At 38.1% G+C, this 18758-nt stretch overlaps 1 protein-coding gene across 1 annotated transcript; it reads right to left on the bottom strand.

The window, feature by feature from the left end:
* Positions 1-12001: 12001 nt before the first annotated feature.
* Positions 12002-14675, bottom strand: LOC107780157 (cytochrome P450 CYP82D47-like). Its single transcript, NM_001325297.1, is given in 2 exon segments — positions 12002-12669; positions 13724-14675. Coding segments are annotated over 2 exon segments (1554 nt in total). The 5' UTR covers positions 14663-14675; the 3' UTR covers positions 12002-12054.
* Between the last annotated feature and the right edge of the window lie 4083 nt (positions 14676-18758).

The raw sequence follows: 18758 nt of genomic DNA, 5'->3' as shown, positions 1-18758 counted from the left end.
CTATTCTTTTCTAACTTCTTTTTTTCTTTCTTTGTAGGCCGCAGCAGTTCATCGAAAAGCATGTTCTCGGTCTCGAGCCGAGCTGCGTCGATATGAGGCCGACCTGCAACGTGTCATAGAGGAGAGGAACTCCCTTAAACTCCTCTTAGGGCAAAGGGGAGAGAAAATCAAAGACCTCCGAGCTGAGTTGGCCAAGGCTAACCAAGATCAGACCGATCTATCTGAGCAGGTAATGATACTATTAAAAGCCTATGGGCTCGATATCAGAACGATGGCTAATTGTTTGGTCTCACAGCTGCAGCAGAAACTTGAGATAATCGGGAAAATCTGTGAGGAGGTCGATGTGATAAAGGCGGAGTCCTTGAAGTGGAAAGAAAGTATGGATCGCTTTGCTATAGAAAGAGGTTGCTCGAGTCCAATTATCATCATCTGAAACCCAACTTCAAAGCATGAAGGAGAAAAACTCGGTTCAATCTAGAAGAATAGAGGAGCTCGAGGCTCGGTTGGGCTCCGAACTTACCCAGGCCAAATCTGACGCCGAAAAGGCAAAGGCCGATGCAGATGCATTCGTGGTCGTCTATCGGGCCAATGCTGAAGCTGCTCAGGTATAAGCAAGAGAGGTAGCCGAGACTGCCAACATTCGAGCACATTAGGTTGCTAAACTTTCTAAGTGCCGATCTCGGAGGGAGACCTCGAGGAGATCCATGCTCGAGGTTTCGATCTCACCGAAGAGATAAAAAGGGCTAAAGAGCTCGAAGCCGATGTTGAAGCCTTGGCTTCCAATGATGATGATGGTGATGATGGGAGCAAGAGTGGGTTCGAGAGCGGGGAGGAGCCCGATGGAGAAGAGACCGCCCCCGTATATAACCAAGAAACTTAGCCCTTAGTTTTCATTTTGGTGTTTTATGTAGGGTCCTGTTCGGACATTGTAAACATTCATCTTTTCTTTTCCCGACTTTCTTCTATTTTATTCTCTGCCTCGTGAAGATTTTGTTTCATTCATGCCTTATGAAGCTTTTCATAAGGCTTTAGGCAATTTTGATTGCACTTGGACCTTGTAGCCTTTATAATCGAGTGAGTTCTTGCTCAAACTCGAAATAAGGTAGCCCATAGGCTTAGTAGTCGAGTTGAATGATTGCTTCGAACTTGAAGTAATATAGCCTGTAGGTTTATTAGTCGAGTGAGTGATTGTTCAAACTCAAAATTAGAGTAGTCCGTAGGCTTAGTAGTCGAGTGAGTGCTTGCTCGAACTCAAAGTGATGTAGCCCGTAGGCTTATTGGTCGAGTGAGTGATTCGAACTCGAGGTAATGTAGCTCGTAGGCTTAATGATCGAATGGGTGATTTCTCGAACTCGAAGTAAGAGTAGCCCGTAGGCTTAGTAGTCGAGTGAGTGATTTCTCGAACTCAAAATAACAGTAGCCCGTAGGATTAGTAGTCGAGTGAGTGCTTTCTCGAACTTGAAGTGATGTAGCCCGTAGGCTTAATGGTCAAGTGAGTGATTCGAACTCGAGGTAATGTAGCACGTAGGCTTAATGATCGAGTGTGTGATTGCTCGAACTCGAAGTAAGAGTAGCCCGTAGGCTTAGTAGTCGAGTGAGTGGTTTGAACTCGAAGTAATGTAGCCCGTAGGCTTAATGGTAGAGTGAGTTATTGCTCGAACTTGAAATAAGAGTAGCCCGTAGGCTTAGTAGTCGAGTGAGTGCTTACTCGAACTCGAAGTGATGTAGCCCGTAGGCTTAATGGTCGAGTGAGTGATTGCTCGAACTCGAAATAAGAGTAGCTCGTAGGCTTAGTAGTTGAGTGAGTGCTTGCTCGAACTCGAAGTGATGTAGCCCGTAGGATTAATGGTCGAGTGAGTGATTGCTCGAACTCGAAGTAAGAGTATCCCGTAGGCTTAGTAGTCGAGTGAGTGATTGCTCGAACTCAAAGTAATGTAGCCTATAGGCTTAATGGTCGAGTGAGAGGTTCAAACTCGAAATTAGAGTGCTTGCTCGAACTCGAAGTGATGTATCCCGTAGTCTTAATGGTCGAGTAAGTGATTCGAACTCGAGGTAATGTATCCCGTAGGCTTAATGGTCGAGTGAGTGATTGCTCGAACTCGAAGTAAGAGTAGCCCGTAGGCTTAGTAGTCGAGTGAGTGCTTCGATCTCAAAGTAATATAGCCCGTAGGCTTAATAGTTGATCACGCCCAACTATGCCTTGTAAAAAGGACTAAGTGGTCGCTGCAAATATAATCTGGTTCAAGTCCGGAGTCGAATCCCATAGGGAACTAACCTATTTACTACAACTTTTAACAATGCTAATGATAAGCTCAGACAATTTTTGGATGCAAGATTTTTAATAGAGCATAAGTGGAATTTATTTATCTAATGAAAAATGACAACAAAATTAGCAATAATCAAGAATAAGGTTGAATTCAAAGGTAAAAGGATCTAGGGCTATTGATTTCCCCAATTGCCGGACTAATTCCTGACACATTAGCTATAATCTCGTTGTAATACTCTATGAGGATTATGAGTTTCGGGCTACCGTAATTATCTCTCGATCAATTACGATAATTTACTAGAAGCATTCTCTCGAACTACTCTAGTTAACAATTTATGCAACTCAGAATTATCCCACCAAAGCTTCGTTATCTCTAACCCTGCTTTTAAATTCAAGTAATTAATCTCTTAACTTACCCGAAAGTGGTGTTGTTCAACAACAATCTAACCAAGTGTTCTTTCTCAAGCAACACAAGGTAACTAGACACGATTAATCAAGGGCCCTTTCAATTAATCACAACACAACACATAGTTGAACAATCATAGAATAAGAACGGCTCAATTATATCTAAACATAGTCAAAACTTCATCCAACAATTGGTTCCATCAACCCTAGATGATGGGTTTAGCTACTCATACTAATGCATAAAAATTCACTGTAACAATTCATAATCAACAATGGAAGTAAGAAGAAGAAGATGAAAACTCTTAGAAAATTCTCCGTCTTTTCTCTCTTGTTCTTGCCTCCAAAATCTCCTAAAAACAGCTCCCGTTCTCTTCTGGGTGAATTAGGCTTCATATAGGTTTAGGTTAGTCATATTAGAAATTACATAATTGCCCCTGAGTTGTTGGCCTCCGTCCACCCATCCGTGGCCGCGGATTCGATTGTGAATTCGGCCGCGGATTTCAGCCAGTGTTCTGCCTCCAGTGCGCGGTCTAATTCGCGGTCCACTCTGCGGTAGCGCACCTGGAGGGGACCTCCCCGCTTGCTTTTCTCGCTCCTTTTCGACCGGGCTAACCTTCGATTGGCCTTATACACTCCATATTGACTCCAAAACACTATTTAGCTTTCTCCTAGCTCGGAGTAGCTCCTGCAAAGCATAAAATTCTTAATTAGAGTATTTTGTTATCTTTTAGAATTCAAATATCAATAAAGTGCGGCTAAATTAGAGTATAAATAGTGTCTAAATTGCATAAATATAGCCTACTATCAATAGTCGAGTGAGTGCTTGCTCGAACTCGAAGTAATGGTCAGCCCTTGAGCCAATTTGCGTAATAGATCATGAAATATAGGATGGGTTGTGATATATGAGATATGGGCAAAGAAATTTCTTTTCATGTCGTTATACATGTGTTTATATTTTGTACCAGGGATCGAGCAATCTATACGAGCATGGTTCGTTTTGATCATTTGGCTCTTATAATATTTCCTATCGGAACCCTGTTGTTATGAAGTAACTTTCTTGCATCGAACTTGATATATTTGAGGGTAATGTCCCACCAGTATTCGAGGTTGATTGTAAAGAGGCCTCGGATACTGTTAAATCGTTCTAAGTTAGCACGATCAATGGTTGCCTCATTAAAAACCTTGCCTAAAAACCCATTTGGGATAAAACCGGTCTAAGGGAAAAAGAGTGCAACGCATGCTTTCAGACCTAAGGCTTCGTGTTGAATGATCCATCCTTGTTCTTGATTGAACTCCTACAAGGGTTAGTTTCTAAATATAAATGAACATGGAAAAGTTATACCTTAGCAGTAGTATTGTTTTAGGTGTGACACGTTCCAATTGCTTGGTAGTTGTTTGTGGTTTATAATATCGAGTTTGTAGGATCCTTTACTGACGTTTTCGAGTACTTAATACGGTCCTTCCCAATTCGGACCCAGTTTTCCTTCATTTGGATTTCGGGTGCTGAGGGTGACTTTCCTTAACACTAAGTTCTCGATTTTAAAATGGCGAAGATTGGTTCTTCGATTATAGTATCTTTCGATCTGCTGCTTTTGGGAGGCCAATTGGATAAGAGCGGTTTCTCCTTTTTCATCCAATAGTTCAAGGCTAGTATTCATAGCCTCGTGATTTGACTCTTCTATTGTATATCAATACCTTGCACTAGGTTCCCCGACTTTGACTGGAATAAAGGCTTCGGAGCCATATACTAAGGAGAACGGGGTTACCCTCGTACTGGATTTTGATGTTGTTCGATATGCCCAAAGAACTTCGGGTAGGATTTCTCTCCATTTTCCCTTAGCGTCGTTCAACCTTTTATTTAGGTTTAGAATGATAGTCTTGTTCGTAGATTCGGCATGTCCGTTCCCACTAGGGTGATACGGTGTCGATAATATCCTTTTTATTTTATTGTCTTCGAGGAATTTTGTCACTTTGCTGCTGATAAATTGTTTCCCATTATCACACACTATTTCGGCGGGTATCCCAAATCGACATATGATATGATCCCAGATGAAGTATATAACCTATTTCTCTCTTACTTTCTCGAACGCCTGTGCATCAACCCATTTAGATAAATAGTCAGTCATAAATAAAATGAACTTAGCTTTACCTGGGGCCGATAGCAGAGGGCCGGCGATATCCATTCCCCATTTCATGAATGGCCATGGGGATAGGACTAAGTGAAGTTGCTCTCCGGGCTAATGGATCATCGGTGCAAACCTTTGGCATTTGTCATATTTTCGAACAAACTCCTTTGCATCTTTGTCCATATCGATCCAATAATATTCTGCTCTGATTATTTTTCGGACTAATGAATCGGCACCGGAATGATTTCCACAAGTACCCTCGTGAATCTCACGTAGGATGTAGTCGGTGTCTCCTGAACCTAAACATATTGCCAATGGTCCATCGAATGTCCTTCGGTATAATGTTCCATCTACAGCTAATGTGAATCGAGCAGCTTTGGTTCGCAGGGCCCTCGAATATTTGCGGTCCGATGGGAGTTTTCCGTTCTCCAAGTATTCAATACTTATTCCTCCAATCCCAGGTTAAGCTTATAAAATTTATCTCGGCATGAGCTTCTTCAATCACGGACCTCGAGAGTTGAATGACAGTCCCCGAGCTGATCTCATCTTCCTTGACCGATGATCCCAAATTTGCAAGTGCATCGGCCTCACTGTTTTGTTCTCGAGGCATATGCTATAAATTCCATTCTTTGAAAAGGTGCAAAGTTACATGTAGTTTGTCCAAATACCTTTGCACTCTATCCTCTCGAACTTCGAAGGTTTTGTTTACTTGATTTACCACCAGTAAAGAGTCACACTTGGCTTCAATGACTACTGCTCCAAAGATTTTAGCTAACTCGAGACCTGCAATCATGGCTTCATATTTGGCTTCGTTGTCAGTTAGCCTAGTAGTTTTGATAGATTGCCTAATAGTGCTACCCGTAGGCGGCTTTAAAATGATTCCTAGCCCGGACCCTTTTAGGTTCGGAGCCCCGTCTGTGAAAAGTATCCATACCCCCAATGATGTACTCGATTTCAACAAGAGTTCTTTTTCGACTTCGGGTACGAGGGTTAGCATGAAATCGGCCACGAAGTCCGCTAAAATTTGAGACTTGATGGTCGTCTGGGGTTGATATTTGATATCGTACCCACTGAGTTCGATGGCCCATTTGGCCAATCGGCCTGATAGTTCGGGCTTGTGTAAAATATTACGAAGTGGTTAAGTTGTTAATATGTACATGGGGTGACACTGAAAATATGGTCTTAACTTTCTAGAGGTGCTTATCAGTGCTAGTACCAACATCTCTAAATATGGATATCTAGTTTCTACTTCCCCTAATGTTCGACTTACATAATAAACGGGAAATTGCGTACTTTGATCTTCTAGAACTAGGACACCACTTACCGTGATTTCCGATACTGCCAAGTATAAGCAAAGTTTCTTATCTGCCTTTAGAGTATGCAGCAGTGGTGGGCTTGATAGTTATCGTTTCAATTCCTCTAATGCATGTTGGCATTCCGGGGTCCAGGCGAAACCGTTCTTCTTTTTGAGTAGAGAGAAAAATCTGTGACTTTGATCCGACGACCTTGAAATGAATCGGCCTAAGGCAGCAATCCGTCCCGTCAGCCTCTGCACGATTTTTACACTGTCCACGACGGTGATGTCTTCGATGGCCTTGATTTTATCGGGGTCAATCTCGATCTCTCGATTCGATACCATAAAGCCAAGAAACTTGCCTGAACCGACCCCGAAAGCACATTTCTCAGGGTTGAGCTTCATGTTGTGTCTCTTTAAAATCCTGAATGTTTCCTGCAAATGAGCCAAATGGTTCTCTGCGTGCAGGGACTTAACTAGCATGTCATCAATATAAACTTCCATTTATTTACTTATTTGTTCCTCGAACATTTTATTTACTAGGCGTTTGTAAGTAGCTCCTGTATTTTTTAGCCCGAAGGGCATTACATTATAACAATAGGTTCCATACTTGGTGATAAACAAAGTCTTTTCTCGGTCCTCCGGGTTCATTTGAATTTGATTGTACCCGGAATAGGCATCGAGAAAAGTAAGGATCTCGTGGACGGTCGTGGCATCGATCATGCGATCGATGTTAGGTAGTGGAAAAGAATCTTTGGAGCACGCCTTGTTTACATCCTTATAAGCTACACACATTCTAAGTTTGTTACCTTTTTTAGGGACTACAACTACATTGGCTAACCATTAGGGATATTTCACTTCCCGGATGGACCCTATTTTGAGAAGTTTAGTTACCTCGTTCTTTATAAATGCGTGTTTTACCTCGGACTGGGGTCTTCTCTTTTGCTTCACCGGTTTGAACCTAGGGTCCAGGCTTAGCAGATGCGTCGTTATATCCGGTGCGATCCCTGTTATGTCTAAATGGGACCAAGCAAAACAATCTATGTTATCAATAAGAAATCAAATAAGATTTTTTCTGAGTTCGGGGGTTAATCTCATCCCCAGGTATACCTTTCATTCGGGAAGATATTCGATTAGTACGACTTGCTCTAGTTCTTCGACCGTTGATTGGGTAGCGTCGGAATCATCGGGGACCATGAAAGATCAAGGGATCCCTTGCTCATCATCTTCGTCAATCTTCTAATCTTCTAGTTGGGTCGAAGCTGACATCTATGAATGCTATTTGGCATCTCGTTCCCCTTTTGAGTCCGACCCCTTTGTTGACGAAGGTAAGGATATCGGAATTGCTTCTTCGACGGCAAACATTACTCTTACGGCCAGTTGTTCTCCATACACTGTTTTGACTCCCTCTGATGTTGGGAATTTAAGAACCTGGTAGAGGGTCGAAGGTATAGCTCTCATATTGTGGATCCATGGCCTTCCAAAAAGGGCATTGTACCTCATGTCGCCTTCGATTACATGGAACTTTGTTTCCTGGATGGTCCCAGCCATGTTTATCGGCAGAATTATCTCGCCTTTAGTGGTTTCACATTCCATGTTGAATCCATTTAGAACCATGGTTGCGGGTATGACCTGGTCCTGTAGACCGAGCTGTTCTACAACCTTCGATCTAATAATGTTGGCCGAGCTGCCTGGATCAATTAACACACGCCTAACTTTAGTTTTATTCATAAGTACGAATATTACCAGTGCATCATTGTGAGGTTGCAAGATTCCTTCTGCATCTTCATCATCAAAGGACAAGGTTCCTATGGGTGCGTAATCCTGAATTCGAGGTCGCTTTTCTCGTATAACCGATATCTTAGTGCGTTTAAGCACCGGCTCTTGAGGGGTATCATTGACACCGATGATCATCTGGATGATGTGCTGTGGTTCTTCCTGTTCGTTTTGTTTACCAAAATCCCTATTTTTGAAATATTTTTTGGCCCTGTCGCTTAAAAATTCTCGAAGGTGCCCTTTATTAAATAACCAGGCTACCTCCTCTCTTGGTTGCCTACAATCTTCCGTTCTGTAGCCATGGGTGCCATGATATTCGCATATTTGATTGGGGGTTCCTCTGGGCAGGATCGAGCTGCATGGGTCGAGGTCATTTAGTGTCTTTGATGCATCCGATAGCCGATACAATGGCGGTTGCATTGATGCTGAAGTTATACTCCGATAATCTTGGGGCTTCCTTAGGTCCGATAGAACTGTCGAACCCATTTCTGTTCATCAGACCCTTGACCTCGATCACTCCTTTTATTGCCTTGTCCGGGGTTATGTCTCGATTCATTAATCATGTGGTTTCCTCCATATGGTCGGTATCGGTCCCTGATCGGACATTGTTCTCGATTGACGTCCCTTCTAGCAACGGGTTCAGAACCCATCTGATCGTCTTCGACTCTAATTTTCGACTGGTACCGATTATGCATGTCGTCCCAAGTAATAGCTGGGTACTCGATCAGGTTATGCTTTAACCACTGTGAAGCCGTCGAACTTCGTTCGTTCAAACCTTGAGTGAAAGCCTGAACAGCCCAATCGTCTGTTACTAGTGGCAGATCCATTCGTTCCATTTGAAAACGAGATATGAACTCCCTTAGCATCTCGTTATCCTTTTATCTTACCTTGAATAAGTCTGACTTCCTGGTCTCAACCTTTATGACCCTGGCGTGTGCTTTAATGAAGGAATCTGCAAGCGTAGCAAATGAATCGATAGAATTAGATGGTAAATTATGATACCATATCATTGCTCCCTTTGACAGGGTTTCACCGAATTTCTTCAATAATACGGATTCGATTTCATCGTCCTCCGGGTCGTTTCCTTTAATGGCACATGTGTAAGAGGTGACATGTTCGTTGGGGTCGGTAGTTCCGTTATATTTAGGAATCTCGGGCATGCAGAATTTCTTTGGGATAGGTTTAGGAGCCGCGCTTGGGGGGAAAGGATTTTGTACGAACTTTTTGGAATATAAGCTCTTCAATATCGGTGGTGCCCCCGGGATCTGATCAACCCTGGAGTTATATGTTTTCACCTTTTTGTCGTTTGCTTCGATCCTCTTTTCTCCTGATTCTATTCGTTTGGTCAGTTCTTCAAACATCTTAGCAATTTCGAGATTAGTCCCCGACTCTTGCTCATTTGACTTTACTATAGCCGGTTCAGTTCTGTGGGTGATTTCTTGGTGTAGACTAGGCTCCAGCCTGCTCCGTATCTTGGTTTGATTTTGCAACTGAGCTATTGCTGCATGTTGAGCTTGCAACATTTCAAAAATCATACGCAAGCTGATGCCGTTTTCCTCGACATTATGGGTATCTCGAGCTGCAGATCGAGTGCCACCATGAATGCTATTTTCAGGTTCAGAATGTAGGTTTGCCTCAATGGCCACATGCGAATTAACGTCTAATGGTACTTCGACTCGAGCTCCAACGGCGTCGACAAGCGGCATTCCGCCCCTGGGCGTCAGGTTGTTGTTCGCATCTTGAAGGCCAGCTTTGTTGTCGATAGGTAAGGCCATTTAGTTTGAAAGCTCGTCGTTGCTAATCCGAAATCAAAGGTACTTCCGAAAATAAGCGTAAAATGGTGTGTTTTTGCAGATTCGTATCAAATAATCACTATTATACTTAGCCCTACGGTGGGCGCCAAACTGTTTACCCAAAAAATGGATAGAGTTAAATATGTACGTAGTTCTAAGGGTATATAGTATAACTTGACACAAATCGTAAGAATGAATAGAAATATCGAGTATTGACTGTAGAGAATGAAAAATAAGCAAAGTTGGAAAGAAGATGATTTATAGATTAAGCAAGATGAATCAATCTATGAAGATAAAAAAGGATAACTCTTTAATATAAGAGTATATGATATCTTAGTTACAATGTATGCCAAACCTTGGTCCTTATAGAAATAATAGTCATTCCCTTTATAGTGGAGGGATCCTACTTTAGATATAATTAAAAATACATAGTGGAAGACCCATGATAAATCAGTTTTTCCATAATTCCTGTCAGGATTCTCTCCTCTAGTGCGATTGCAACGACTCTTATCTATGAGCTCGATATTGACTCGAGCTTGATATCGACTCGAGCTCTCGATCTTGACTTGAGCTCGATTTTAAATCGGATCCTTGTATTGATTCGAGGTCAGTGTTGGTCGGGTCTCTGCCTCATAAGCTCGATAATTTCACTTTGCATCATAGTTCGATTTGGAATCGAGCTCGATAATGATATCGAGCTCAACATTGATCGGTCCCTAGGGCTCGAAGCTTGGTGACCTGACTTCGGACCTCAACCTGATATTATGAAGTCGCTCTTCGATCCAATGCATTACCATTTCGACCAGTTCGTAGGAAGGACTAACCGGTTTTGACCGTATACAATTTTCTTTTGTCGTGCTTTAATCCAAACTTGGTCTCTTTTGTCCGCGGTATTATCTTATTGCGTCAATATCACACTATTTGAATGTCTTTTACCCTGACGTGATAAGTGTTACTGCCACATAAATATCAATCTCAAGAATCACTTTGTTGAAGTAACTATTGATGTTGACATAAAATTGAAGATATAGTACAATCATCGCTCAGAACTAGCTTTCGTGTCAGGGTGGGCTGAGGGCTGCTCCTGATTTACTGCTGCTTCTTTCTTATTCTTGTTCTTTTTACTGGAATCGCTGCTGTTGTATACCATTGGGTAGATATATGGTTTCACAGTGATTATAGTGTCAAATTTTGCAGGTTAATGGACTTTTAGATGGGGAAAAACATTCTCTTTCTCTTTCTGATGTTCTGAATGTCAATTGACTTCAATTTGTCTGCTATTAATTAGAAGTATACCATACATGTGAACTTCTATAATTACGAATTCAACAAACACGTATTCTAGAGAAAAAGTGATCATTTGTCACCAACCATTTGCAAAGGTAGTAATAACATAATTGCAGATCTTTGGATGTTTCTCTAAGACAGCCTTTGGTTCTGTTTAGTGTAAAGGGTGCAATGTGTTGAACATTTCTTCTCCAAACATTCAGCCATCCAGTATATGAATTAGAAATAGAAGGATTAGAAAGAGTAACTTTTATGTAGTACGTAGCACCGTAGTCTTCTATTCTCTTCTGAATAACTGTAACATTCTGTAGTAGCTTTGTAGTCTTCTATTTCTCTCCTACATACAAGCTCATTCTATTATCAATGTACTTTTATTTACAATAGTATAAGTTTGTTCACGTTGGGCACGGGCTTTCTTATTTATTTACAATTTACAATAGTAGAGTTTGTTCACATTGGGCTCTTACTAGTATTTGTATATATTGGAAAACTGGTAGTTCAGATTACTATATTTTACGTCAATTGCAGTTTTGATGCACATGCATGGTGTTGTCTGTTTCTTATTACAAATGAAAAGTCCTTTACTATACAGTATATATAGTCTATACTAGGCCTGATAGCATATGGGTTGTACACAACTTTTGGTGTCTGTTTTCAAACGTTATTAGCAAATAGTTTTAGTTCCGTAAAAAATTCAGCTGTTTTGAAACAAACACCACTGCTCTTTAATGTCTGATTAAAAGTTTCAAAATAAGTGGAGCAAGAGGAGACAGAAAAAAAAAAGAAGGGAAGGGGCGACTTTAATTGAAATAGGGGTGGAGCTCCTCATAGAGTTAGAAAGCGTCAGTTCTCTAAGCAAGGCTTAGGCAGATAGGTCGGGCACATCCCTCCAATTCTCAACCCTGACTTATACAAAGTGGTTCTTTTCTGAAAGGTTTTGTTAGGTTTTTAGTAGCAATCAGTGACAAATTTATTCTTTTACTTCACATAGTTTTTCGTCTTGATAGGAGTGTTCTCTTATCCAACCGTACACAATTTCGATCACATTTCATTTCAATTTTTTCTGCATATATATATTAGTACAATCAAGATAAAACATCTAAGGTTTTAATAAAGCTCAGGTGCCAGGCGAGCCGTAATTGTCACTTCTACAGGATTTACTTTACGTATAGTTAATCCTGCACCTTCCTTCATATCCAAGGGCTCGTCATTTGGAGTTTTGTAATTGAAACCCTGGATCAAATGTGCTATTGTTAGGTGTTCCACTTGTAATGCATAAGTCATCCCCGGACAAGATCGTCTTCCAGAACCAAATGGGATAAACTCATAGTGCTGACCACGGTAGTCAATATCATCAGCGAAGAATCTCTCTGGATCAAACTTATCAGGATTTGACCAGAGTTTAGGATCGCGCTGCAATTTCATAACGTTCGCGAATAGTCTAGTCCCTTTAGGAATGTGATATCCACTAACAACACAATCCTCTACATTTTCATGAGGTACTAATAAAGGTCCTGGTGGATATAATCGTAACACTTCTTTAACAATAGCTTGGAGGTAGACCAAATCCTTAATATCACTCTCTTCTACCCATCTTTCCTTACCAACTTTTTTATCGATCTCTTCTTGTGCTTTCTTCAAGGCATGTTGATTGTTTATCAGTAATGCCATTCCCCAATTCATGTGAAGAGCAACTGTGTCCGCAGCATCCAAGACCAAACTCTGTAGACAAATTAGAATAAAATTAAAAAGGATAATTCAATACAAAAGTAGGTTAGTGTCACTATCTGCCGAACCTTGTTCTATTTAGTATAGTAATTGTCAAGTATGCACATCTCATTATACTAATGAATTTTTTTTTAAATTTAAAATTCATTTATTTCAGCTTTCTCTTAGAGATGTACGAGGTCAAATTTATCTAGTGTAAAATCAAATACACGTTTTATACCTTACCTGTATATTTCATCTTTAATTCAATAAAATAACATTTACCTAATAATATGATCTGTGGTGGTACTGATATTGTCTCTTTTTGTTTTCTTGAGCCGAGGGTCTTTCGGAAACAATCCCTCTACTCCTTCGGGGTAGGGGTAAGGTCTGCATACACACTACCCTCCCCATACCCCACTAGTAAAATTTTACTGAGTCAGTTGTTGTTGTTGTAATATTTACCCAATAAAAAAAGTATATCCTATAAATAATAATGTTATTATTTAATACCCGTATATATAATTTCAGTATAACTTGTTCGAAAACCAAATAACATGGATATTAGCTTTGACTATATTGCTGCTACAAAGTCAACGACCTGATTCAAGAACCATTATTATTAGAAATAGAAGAAAAAAAAAACATGAATCTATATTTAACAAACAATTAAAGAATTTCTCCCTAAAAAAAAGAGAAGAAGTCCCTTTTACTTTTTTTTTTTATGCTCAATGGGAGTAATGAAGTTTTATTCTATCAATTATAACTGGTTATATCTCATTTACTTTTATCATCAGAGTTCGTGAAGTGATAAATACTCTTTCATCTATAATCAAACTTCTAACTTGAGCTATGAAGAAAAGTCCCCTTTGGTGAAGCACTTTTAACTCCCAAAGATATATAGATTAGTCGAGGCACAAAAAATTCTCATCTTTTTTCCATTTATCATTCTACATTTTTACTATATATAATCATCCTTAGTATTTAGATAATCTAATTACTTAAATTATTATTAACCTGTCTATTCCTCAAAATCAGACTGAATAATGAAAAATGAAAATGAACTTACAAACACTGTTGCTTTTATGACAGTATCACGAGAGTAACCTTCATCAAGATATTCATTACTCATTTTTGAAAGCACCACATCAATGAAATCTTGTTCATTCCCTTGTGCATTAACCTCCATTTTTTCTCTTTTCTTGACATGTTCCTCTAACCAATTCTGAAAAACAGAATCTATATCCTTAAATGTCCTTTTCATGGCCTTAACATGGCCTTGAAAATCCACCCATTTGAACAATGGAATTGGAAAAGCATCCCATAACACAAACTCCATTGATAAAATTATAAAATCCTTAAACGCTTTCCTAAATCTCTCCACTTGTTCATCTCCTTTACCGGATTCATAATTTTTCCCAGCGATCATTTTCACGATCAGACCAAAATTCAATTCTTCTAACCAATCAGTTAGATTTATCGTACTCGAATTTCCATCAATTCGAGTGTATAAACTCTTAATGCTCGTTTGAATTTTACCAAATCTCACGTGCTTCAATTTTTCGAGACGACTAGCAGAGAGAACTTCCTGAATGACTAATTTTCTATTTTTTCGCCAATAAGGTCCGTATTTTGTCAAAAATAGCATGGCATTATTGTAGCCAAGGTATTCACCGTAAAGAAAAGCTGGACGATTGGAGAAAATGGCGTCATTTGTAGAGAAGCAGTCTTTTACAGCTTCGTAACTGCTTACAACTAACACAAGCGGAAGGCCTAGCCGGAAAGTGAAAACCGGGCCGTATTTGTCAGCTAAGTCTCCGAGTTTTCGAGCTAATGGACGGTCGTCGCCGTCATCATCGAAGTAGAAAAGATGGCCGATTACCGGCCACCCTCCGGGAATTTTCGGTGGTAATGGTTTTGAAGGTATTTGAAATTTTTTGGGCCATAGGAAGTAGAAGAGAAGTGTAAGGGTTACTAGTCCTACAATGGCTTCTACGGGAGAAACCATTATGGAGTTTTAGAAAAGAACTTGGGAATCAAACTATCACCAACTTCCCTTTTATATATAATATAGGGCTGCGCATAATATAATAAATACAAAATTACCAAAAATTGAAAATATTAGTTTTTGGTATTCAATATTTTGGTACGGTAATTGGTTTAAGTTTTTAAAAAAATTACTATTAGGAGGTGGTATTTGGCATTTAAAAAAATAATACTGAAATATATATTAAGTTACACAATACACATATTATTAATTAAAATATACTAAGAATTTTGAAAATTTCCCAAGGAAACCCGTCGCTATCCTTCGAATGTGCACTCGGTAACTTTCTCACTGTGCAATAGCTCGCAAACCACACAGGAGATGTAAATGAGATTAGGCATGTCCGGTGCGGCGAGCTCTGACTGAAAAGGCTGCTGGTGAGGGGAATCGATCCCAGGTTTTCCACGTGGAAAGTCACTCACACAATCAACTCAGTCAATCCTTGGGGGTTATAATATGGAGTACTAAGTTACACAATATTTGTTTTGGCATTCACGTTAAGGTTGGCAATAAACCCATGTACTTCTTTAGGAAAATGAAGGAACAAGGTAGGCAGATTTTGACTCTTACTATCTAGGTTGTCAAACAATTTCATAATGTTCATATGGTTTTAGGGTGTTTCTTACTCCGTTGCTCACGGATTGATATTGTATTTGTTGGATTAGTCCTTATTATATTCTCTAAGTTCAAAAATTAACTCTAACCAAGTAACAAGATATTTTTAATGATCAAATTTATTCCTTTATAATTTACCTTTTCTCACTCTATGTGTTGATACTTGCTGGTTATGGATAAATTTTTTGTTGATAGTCAATTGAGCTTAGAACGTTTTTATTTTATATTTTTGAGTACTTTAATTAAGAATATTACAGTTTATGGCTCTATGCACTAGTTAATATTCAAGTCGAACAACCAAGGTTGCGGAGCAGAATAAATCAAAATCGAAAGGAGAGAAATCGATTCATACCAAATTTAATTAGGTATGATTTTTGGTATATCATTTTAAGAAAAGGAATACTAAAAATATCGAACCCAAATATCTAAATACTGTACCGTATTGACTGATGAACACTCCTAAGAAATTATACTACCTCTGTTTCAGTTTGTGTTAACTTTTCGAGAGTATGAGGGTCATATTTAGGTGTGAATTTGAGCATATATTCTCAAATATTTTGAAATAAAATTACATATTTAGAAATTACATAAAAGTACTATAAATCACACTAGTTAACAATTCAAAATATTTAAAAAGTATTTGCAAGAAACGTGGGAAGAAAACTTTATTTGATTTCCAAAATAGTAATAGTTTTACATACATAAATTAAAATAGAGGAAGTATCATATTTTGGTGAAATCATTGGTATTTTATATTTGCTGATCCGATGAACTCAGATTCATACTATGTAAGAGAAAACACAAGTTTGTCCATTTTTATAACTTCAACAAGATCTCGAACGATCCTTCAATTACATATAATTAAATTTAGACATATCATTGATGTATCTTAATCAATTAAAAAAAGTTATTTACTTTAGTGTATAAGCTACCAAATTAAACTTATAAAATATGTATTATTATGTGTCACTTTAATTTGATAATATGATTTATAACTACCAATGTCACATGTGGAGTTAGGATTTAAAGTTTACATGTTCAGAATTCTAATCTTTTTAAATTATTGGATTCTATATTAATAAGTTATACATATTCGATAAATTAAAATAAATACAACAATTGAGCAATGCAAGAAAGTAAGGGGTCGTTTGGTAGGATGCATTAGATAAAATAATGCATGCATTAACTTTGTATATTCATAATACCTTGTTTGGTACACTTTTTGAACATATGCATTAGTTATGCAAGCATTAGTTGTACACCCTATTTATTATTATTATCATATGCATAACTAATGCATAAGAAACCATGGTATTAATAATGCAATGTGTTTTAATGCATGCATTAGCTTAGTTAAAGATAAAATTATCCTTCAAAATTTGCTTGATTAAAATATGCTATTATATTAATGCAAGTTAGAAATAATCCAAGAAAGTTGGAAATAAAATTATATCCCTAATAAATAAATAAATACTTAGCATATTTTTTTTTATAAATAAATATTTAGTTATATACTACAATATAGGTAGACAAATCAAATATTTTTTTAAAACTTTGTTCATATAAAAACATTCCTCAAACATATGTTTTTTTTTTAAAATAAAGTGATGGACTAGTTATGAGGGTATTTTTGTAAACAAACAATTCTTTCAGAAATTGTGCAATGCTTTAATACATCAAACCAAATAATGAATAAGAAATATGTCACCATAGTTAATGTCAGTATAACTAATTCAAGCATAATTAATAACAACATTACTAATACACCATATTCAATATTATATCAAACGATACCTAAACTCATTATATATTAGTGATGATCCAATATGCATGTGCCACTAAGTGAATGGGACGTGCCATTTGATTGCATGAGTTAAGGTAACACAAGATATCAGAGATCCCACCAAAAAAAAGTAAAACCACTGAATGTGTTATGAATGCGTCCTTTCAATGCCTTTAGTCTTTTGCAAATGAAACTTCACTTACTTTTTTCGTATCCAACCAAAAAAAAAGTGAAATTTCAATTTCAAAAATTGCAGCACCACAATCTTGGTTCAACCCCACACGTGATTTTTTTTTTCTGTTTAAAGTCACTTTTTTCTTCGATCATTTACATTTTGATGGGCCAAGTTAAAACTGTTTTTATAAGGAATTTGCTAAGTGTTAAAATATGTAAAATATCTTTGTGTGACCTATAAGTCACGAGTTAGAGCCGTGGAAGTAGCCATTAATGCTTGCATTGGATAGACTGTCTATATCACACCTCTTGAACTACGACCCTTTTCTCGGGCCCTACATGAACGCGGGATGTCTTGTTTGAAAGGAACAAACACAGTTGTAAAAGAAATAAAAGAAAGAAGATAAAAGATGTAAAAGAAGACAAAGAGAAAAAAGAGAAGAAATAAAACGTGGAAAAGTGTTGGTAGGCTGAGATGTGAAAGAAGAATTCGGAGCGCAATTTGCAGTTTAGTCATCGGCGTATTTAGATTCGCTGAAAAGTTTCTTTCAGCAGACGCTCTGCCTATAAATAGGCATCCCCTTCCTCAACTGTAAATCATCCATCAACCTCTTTTTTTTCTTTAATAAATAAAGAACTATTATTTATGTGATCGTAGAGTAGGCAAAAATTGTCGAACCACGTAAGTCATGTCTTCTCTTGTGCATTTTATTGATTTTATCTTTTAAATATTTTTTCCTTTCTATTAGCCTGACACGCTTCCCAACAATTGGTATCAGAGCACAGACAGTGTAACTCTGATAGAAAAGTACGGTATTGGTGCAGGTTCTGTTCATAAGAATAGTGCAATACTATTGATCATCATTACTAACATTATTTACAATAGTGAAGTACTATTCATTAATAGTGATTATTGTCTACCTTATACGGTTGGAATATTTTGTCACGACCCCACTTTCTCTCTGTAAGATGTCGTGACGGCATTTAGTCTCTAAGATTAGGTAAGCCTAACACTTACTCAATAAATAGAAGAATTCAACATTAAATGAAAAATACGAGATAAAAATCTTATACAAATTACAATTCCCAAAAACGGTAGTACAAGTCATAAGCTCTATAGAGTTTGCTAGAAAAATTCCAAAATACAACTGTTCGGGATAGAATTAAACAGTACAATAAAAATATCAAAAGGTGTCTCGGAGGCCTACGAACGAGACGACATGTTTACCCTTAGTCTCCATAGCTCGACCAACTATCTAATAATCAACAACAACCGTGGCACCTAGATCTGCACAAAAATATATAGAAGCGTAGTATGAGTACACTACAGGGTTACCTAGTAAGTATCAATACTAACCCCGATGGAGTAGTGACGAAAGATAGTCAAGACACCTACCGAACTAAACAACCTGAAAAAGTGTGAATGTGAACTTACAAAGAAAAACAAAATTAATATACAACTAAGCAGGATAAAGAATACCAAAC

This window comes from Nicotiana tabacum, chromosome 9 (genome assembly GCF_000715075.1).
Source record: "Nicotiana tabacum cultivar K326 chromosome 9, ASM71507v2, whole genome shotgun sequence".
Classification (NCBI taxonomy): domain Eukaryota; kingdom Viridiplantae; phylum Streptophyta; class Magnoliopsida; order Solanales; family Solanaceae; genus Nicotiana; species Nicotiana tabacum.
Note: the sequence above shows the minus strand (reverse complement) of the source record. Positions and strands in the feature narration are given on the sequence as shown.